Source organism: Gekko japonicus, unplaced genomic scaffold, assembly GCF_001447785.1.
Source record: "Gekko japonicus isolate JY-2015 unplaced genomic scaffold, Gekko_japonicus_V1.1 scaffold425, whole genome shotgun sequence".
NCBI lineage: Eukaryota > Metazoa > Chordata > Lepidosauria > Squamata > Gekkonidae > Gekko > Gekko japonicus.
In genome coordinates, this window is record NW_015176464.1 from 217162 (window position 1) to 224834 (window position 7673).

The window sequence follows — 7673 nt, forward strand, 5'->3', positions numbered from 1 at the left end:
TGGTTTGTTACAAGGTTTTGCTTATGTCTTAGATAGAGCCTTGTATGAAAGAAGAGATTTTCCCTTTCAAAATCAAATGCTGCCATTGAGCTGGAAAGTTATATTTTTCTGACCAGCTTGATAAACTAGATAACAGTGAATGTGGGGGGGTCGGGGAAAGGTCCTACATCCAAATCCCCAGGGAACTATAAAGCTTCCTGGCTGCCTGTAGACAAGCCACCGTCTTGTAGACTAACCTACCTCAACGTTTCTGGGGAGATACAAAAAACACAATTGCATCTTTTCCCGAGTGCTTGGAAATGAGGTGGGAGGAGAATGAATAAACGAACCCATGGGGAACTTTACCCATGCAGTAGCATGGCACTTTGAACTACTGGATTTAATCTTGTTCTTCTTCAAAATGTATATCCGAAAGGAAGCTTAGGCTCTCTCAGAATGGTGACTAAAACTATATTTTCACACCATTCTCTCCCTACCACCCCTTATACATGGCTTAAAATGCAGGTTTTGTGTTTAGGAATAAATTGAGGTTTGATTTAAATGCCACGCTGGCAAGGTAAAGAGCTTTCCTGTGTGATTTTGCACGGGCTCCAAGAGTCTCGTTCAAACTCTGCAGCAACCTGTACAAAGCAGCAATGGGCATTTATTTTGCATACCAGGTATCCGTAGCCCGTGTGGCTATTATGCTGGCATGCTCTCTGAGCCCGCATAACTGCTTGTGCATTTTAAGTTCAAACTGAAATGTTAAGCCTGTGTGGACGTGTTGGTGAGCTCTTGCCTTTGCCAGTGTCACACTTAAGTCAGGCATCCAATTAGTGACTCTTGTACACTCAAAAGAACAGGGGGGCACAATCCAGAGTTAAGCATCCCTAAATCCATTCATATTAGTTAGCTTACAGGCACCCAATTTGTCATTGGGTTGCGGCTAGAGACTTTAGGTGCTATTGATGCAAAAGCAAGGGAAGGGAGTAGATGAGTTGTACAAAAACTATATGGAATAGATGTTTTCCAAATTACTTGTGGACCCGGTCTGTTTGCTTCTGGAACTCATGGATTGCTGTGCTGGCAAAGTGTGGATTCCCCTGACCCCAGTGAAGAGGAAGCCTGGCTTGTGCAGCCTTTGGCATGAGTACTGCTGCTTTTGGGTACAATCCAGCACAGTTAAGCACGCTTGCATAACATTGTAATCAGCTGGGCTGACATCATGTACTGTATTTGTATTTCTTCCAACAAGACAGAAGTGCTCCTCCATGGGAGCAACAGTCAGTTTGCCATTGATCACAGGTGAACCTTCTTGTGAAGTTACGAAGGAAGAAGTGAATGGTCTGTTGAGAAAAGTCACACCAAGGAATCACGCAAGCTTGGATTTTTCTCTTCAAAGTTGTGCCAAATAGACTGCCGCCCTGAAAATTACTCCAGAGTTGCTTAAATCAAGTGCAGCAAAAGCATTTTTAAAAGCCTTTGTTCAAAAGTTCATTTAGTGGGTATAATTCACCACAACGTTCTCCAGCTCTGTTTTGTGCTACTCTTATTCACATCAGTGGAGCTTTGTGGAAACATTTTAATGACTGGACCACTTACATCTTTCCCCATGGGTGTCTCTACTTCAGAAAATAAACACAGGAAGCTGCCTTATAGTGAATCCATTTGATTAAGTATCATCTACTTTGACTTGTGACAGCTCTCCAGGGTTTCTGGCAGAGAAGAGGCCTCCCTGACTTGTCACCCAAGATCCTTTAACTGGAGATGCCGGGGATTGAACCTGGGACCTTCTGCATGCAAAACATTTGCTCTGCTGCTGAGCCATAGCCCTTCCTGGGCATTTATCCCCTCCCCATCTTGCTGAAACTGGTCAAAGTGTTAACATCTTATGTGTTTAGGAGTCATCCCAAAAACAGTTTGTAGAAATGTTTAAGGACAGCAATGTATTACTGAGGTATACAGCATAATTGGGAAAGGTCATTTTAACAGCAGTGTGCAGATGGGATAACAGCATCTTTGTTGCTTTTAGAAGGACAGGGCAGGGGGGCTCAGAAACGAGCATTGCTTTTTCAACTCCTAGTTTTCTTTTTTCAGCTTTTGGCAAAAAGTATGTGCATTCAAATGTAATTACAGGAGCTCTGTCCACTGTTTCCATCTTTAAATCCATTTCTTGTGACAGTGTAATGAGAACGAGAGTCATGTGCCCTTTGGATAATTTATAAAATGAAAATAAAAGTGGTAAGACTTTTGTTTAAAAGTTTAATGATTTAGCAGGGTTAGCTGGTTCCCAAGTTCTTATCTACCGGGTGCAAAAGATGAGGCAAAAGGAGGCCATCAGAGGACAGCCATTCAAATGCCACGCGGCTCCCATCCACAACCAGAGCAATGGGAAAGTTAGGACCCTGCTCTGTATCCTGTGTGCTGAAAAAATTTACCTAGTTCATAGTGTCTTGGGCTGAATTAAACTTATCTGCTGGTTTTCCAGATCCAGGTGAGGATGAAAGGATGGATATGGGAAACAACTAAGGGGGGGGGGGGAATTGGGAAACAAAGACCATTCCAGTAATCAGGGAAATCTAATTAATTTTATGTCCTGCATGTACAGGCTGTTCTTTGTTGCCTTCTCATTTCCTACATGGTGATGTGCACTTAGTTTAAGGGCCCTTAATTTGCTGTTGGATGTCTCAGTGTGTTCCTAAGGTGCATTCTCAGTTCATATGGGGCAACAGAGGAATCCAACAAACTCAGGCAGTAGCCCGACCCTGTGCTACAGAAGTTTCTCAGGAAAGCTGATATGGAAAAGTCTCCCTAAAGTTGAAACGTCAGAAACTTGTATGAACAAGTAAAATGAAGAGAAGTATACTGGGCTGGATCGACATGCCCCTAATCCAGCAAGGACACTGCATGCATGGGAGCAACTTTTTACTCATGCGGCATCGGAGTCTCAGCATCCCTTCCCCTCCCCACAACAGACACTCTATGAGGTAGGTGGGGTTGAGAGCACTCTGACAGAAACTGCTCTTTCAAGAACAGCTCTGACAGAACTATGGCTTGCCCAAGGTCATCCAGCAGCTGCAACTGGAGGAGTGGGGAATCAAACCCAGTTCTCCCAGATTAGTCTGTGCACTTAACCACTACACCAGACTGAGCATCTGAATCCCCCAGAACTGGCTGAGTGCATCTTTTGATGCACACTGCTAATCTGGCCTCACCAGTTACATGCAACACATTGCCCACTACTGTTAGGCCCCTGTGTAGATACAAGGGCAAACTGAAAAAGACATTTAACACCCTGCACAAAAATGAGTTTGAAAGGTTTTATGTTGGACCACACGCCTATAAAACAAATACTCTGCCTTTCCATTTAAAACTGCAAGGTTTGTACAATTGGAAGACCCTTGTCTGCTTTTTCAAAATAGAACTTCAGAAAGCCAACAGCTCCTCAAAAGGTGGTCCCAAACAATGGATGTCTTGTTCTCAAGAAGAAACTTTGTGCACCTTGGTAGAATTAAAAGCTTTTATTTTTACCATACAAAGCTCTAAGAACTAAGGTCAAGTATTGGTTAATGAAAAAGCAAAACACAATTCCTAGAAGGCATGTTAAGGAAAAGACTGTACAAGTTATATACATTACAGTACTGTATTGGTTTTGTTTCTTTAAAAAAGTAATGCTTCGGCGTAGCTCAGTAGAAACCATTGTGGAATAACCCACTGCCCTCTCTTGCATCTCTTTAAATAAATGCATGCTTTGATAGGAAATAAATAAGCACTGTGTCAATTTTCCTCTGGAACTGGAATGCTGTGATACAAATTATCTTAGCAGAACTCATGAAGAAAAATTTGTATTTTGCCCCCATGAACTAAGAGCCGTTTAACTCTTTAGACAGACTGAAGTGGTAGAATTCTGAACTGTACCACTTCACTTACAGGAGGGGCATACCATGGCTTTGAATGCCTCTTCCTTCCAAACCAACCTGCATGCAGTAAACCAGCATACAGCAAAACTGTGCTAAACCTCTCTACACACAGGAATTTTGTTTATACAGACCACCATTCAAAATTGTGGATACAGCCAAAAGTGATATGGTCTAGATGACTCAAGAGTGCAGTAGAACATATTTGGAAACAAATGAAATAACAAATGTTTACATCTAAGTAGAACACATTGGAATTGGCATGTCAAGATACTACAATGATTATCTGAACCTGGGCTTATATTTGCATTCCTGCTGGATGCTGCAAATGAGTATTTATTTGCTGTGTACAAATGCGTTTTTAGGTTTACAGTTTATGCAAAACATTTTCTTCCCAGAGCCATTTGTCTTAATATTTACAGAAGGGTGAACAACGAGACAAAAAGCTGAAGCAAAAAAAAATTTCTACAAAAGCAGAAGACAAATGGTTAATGTAAAAACAGTATGGTGTCACTTAAAAGGTAAGGTATGGAAAGGGTCCAGCATAATTCAACCTCATAAATACTGGAAGCAAAGGATTTTTAAAAATATAGATACACTTGGTAAGAATTCTTAACTTTGGATACTGAAACCTGCTTCCTAGGAAAGGCTTAGGAACCTGAGATGCATGCGAGGCTGAATCTTTTAGCAAAAGCACACAGGTTTGAACCCTATCCAGTTTTCCTTTAATAAAAGGACACCTTCAACAGGCACTGATTTTAAGACGTCTCAGTACGTCATATCAATAACCAGTATTTTCTAGAAATGGAGCATAGATTTTACTTGCACCGAATAATACATCAACCTCCCTTTCTATTGAGTGGTGGAGGATTTTCTTTTGTTGTGGGTGAGTAATATCGGTTTCCCTAAGACAGGTCTTGTTAAGTCATAAAACATCAGTGAAACTTCAAAACAGCGGAAACACTTTCATACACTCCCTTTAACTGGGAGCATACATAACTTCAATTCAACTAATTAACCAAATTCAGAAAATTCCACAGATCAATGATTTAAACATAAAATGCCAATTTTAAAACATAATTCACAAAATGAATTAAAAAAACCGCTACCCATACACGTGCAATCTCAGTCAAAAGAACAGAGGAACTGCATTTTTTACACCTGCGCAAACAAATTCACCTTTCTTTCATTACTACAAACACTGATTTCTGACTGACTTTTACTGTTACTTTTGACTCATTTACCTTACAACAAAATTTCACCTTCTGGCCAGAAAAAGCAGTGTGTTTTTTTAAAAAAAGAAAGAAAGAAAAATAAGGTAAAGGAATGATTACTCAGAACATGAAAAAATGTTTATTTTCAAAAATGTGAAGGGGGAAAAATCCTAAAGTGAAGGAAAGAAGAGACTGAACAGCTTCCCACTGATTGCTAACTAATTCTATTCACCACAACCGTTTCAGTCCTCTAGAAGGGCTTTTTTTACATTATAAAATATACAAAAATTCAAGTTGCTGCTCAGTGAAATATGGCTGACTAAACTGGTAAGCAATTTATATTCAGGGCTACCATTTCTTGCTCAAAGTGACCTTTTTTTGCTATTACCAACACACCTAAAAGGGGAAGACCAATTGGTGAGAGTGCTATAGAGTAATTGTCATGCTTATGTCCTAAGAGCTATGTGAACCTGTTAGCACATGGCTTTATTTTTCCACTGAGTCCAATTGATGCAATAATCCTCACCAAAACAAAAAACAAAAACCCCTACCTAAGTGAAAGCTTTAGCACGTTTCAAAGTAACTAACCAAAACTAAAATAAATTCAATAAGGATCTGAAGCATCATTCGCAATGCTTAGCTTTGGGAATCAGTTTCTGCAGCCATCAGCTATAAAACTCTATTTGTCAAACACTTTTCCCCAAAAGGGAAAACAGCAACCTAACTGAACCATCAACACACTTTCAGTAAAAAGACAGGCCAACGTAATTCCTCAGCATTTGGAGGGGGGGGGGAAGGCAAATTGCTCTTCTTCAATGTCATTTGACATTTTGATTGACAGGGCTCCTCCCATGTTAGAAAATACAATGGTCCAGCCACTGGGATATATTTAAAGTCCAAGTATAAATAAAATTCAATCAGTTTACCATACAGTAAGGATTTTCAACCTCCAAGGGTGAAAGTTTACATCATGAGCATTTTCATGAAGACAAAATGGTAGTTTTGGAACTGAAGAGCATGACCAAAATGCCACTTTAAAAAGGGGGGGGGGGAAGGAACATACTTGATTTATGGACAAGATTACTGGACCCTCACAGCACTGTGCCAACCACTAAGGAGTGCATTTGGTTTAATTGAAAGAAAAAAGTATTCTAAACTCCAAATCTATTTTGAGACTATCTGTAGTCTCAAGTAATGACAATGAAACGATTTTCAGCATTAAAGTGCTAATATGAAAGAATTACATAGTAAGTGGTTCAAAGGACAAGGAACATCCCCAATTATTATGCAAGTACTTAGGGAAGGTTTCCATTATTGTAAAGAAACAATACTTTTCTAACTATGACTTCACAAATGTTTATCCTTTATAACGAGCTAAGCACATTAACAGTTAACATCCCTGGAAATGCCTTTTCCTGTATTCAAGTAAGGGTTTTTTTCTAACCGTTTTTTTGCAGCAACATTACCTGAAGCTTACAAGTATTCTAGCTTTAAAATACTACCTGTTGCTGGCTAGGTACAATAAACTGGTTTACTATGAGATGTTCTAAAACAGCAGCCTGTTCAAAAAGAATTTTACCCTCCTCCCCATGAAATGTTTCTGTCAGACATAATTTCAGTAAGATTCTGGTATCACAAACTCAAATTCAGAACTACCATCTGATGGGTTTTGTTTAAAAAGCGATTCGTTTCCTTGTGGAACAAAGATATCATCCCAGGTCATTGGCTTTGCCGGAGGGGTGGGTGTTGGTTCTTGGGAGGCATCTTTTACGGGGACAACTGGATATGCAAGACTATTGTCATTTACCATTGGTATTTTGTTGGAACCACCTGAAATATAAGCATAATTTCTGATCTGCAAGGACCTACAAGGATGCAAGCAATACAGCTTGGAATCTCCAGAAGGGTCCTGGCTATGGACTGATCTTAAATGTGTAGCCATGACCTGATAGTTGATAAAACACTGGCCACATGCCAAGCACTGGTACCTGCGCTCACCAGTGTGATGTATTTCGTGCTTGGTGCGGTATTCCGCAAGGGCGAAAACCTTATCACAGTAGCGACACGGATACTTCTTCTCCCAGGAATGAACATTAAAATGTCTCCGCAAACTTGTTAGACAAGCGTAGGATCTTCGACACACAATGCAGATATAGTAGACCTTTCCATCCATTATGAGCTCATAGTGGTCATCGTGTTTCACTTTTAGACGCTTTCTGTTTGCAGGATCGTCCCCTGATGTTCTGGGCACATCGTCAAGCCTGACTTCTCCATCAGCCTCATCTTTCACCGGAATGACTATGTCATAGGTATCTTCACCAATATTTGCATAAACCTTGCAACCAGTCGACAAGCCTTCTATTTCAGTGGCTGTATCTAAAGTTATGGTCTTCTGGCCTTCCGTTATGTGTTTTGGGGCAACGCTTGCTGAGGAATCCTTGTTGCTTCCAGAAAGAACATCTGAGATCCTCATTTTGAACTCTGGAGCTGGGGCAGGTGGTTCTTGTGGAAAATTAATCACTTGCTTCTTCTGTACCTCTGCAGCTTCGGTTGCAGCAGTTCT

The 7673-nt window shown here is 40.4% G+C and overlaps 1 protein-coding gene across 1 annotated transcript in view; it reads right to left on the bottom strand.

The window, feature by feature from the left end:
- Positions 1 to 6625: 6625 nt before the first annotated feature.
- The window catches only part of ZBTB33 (zinc finger and BTB domain containing 33), a 12207-nt gene continuing 11159 nt past the window's right edge, over positions 6626 to 7673 (bottom strand). The window contains exon 3 of the mRNA XM_015427044.1: positions 6626 to 7671. Within this exon, the coding sequence (XP_015282530.1) occupies positions 6726 to 7671 (946 nt within the window). The 3' untranslated portion in view covers positions 6626 to 6725. The remainder of the gene's footprint in view (positions 7672 to 7673) is intronic.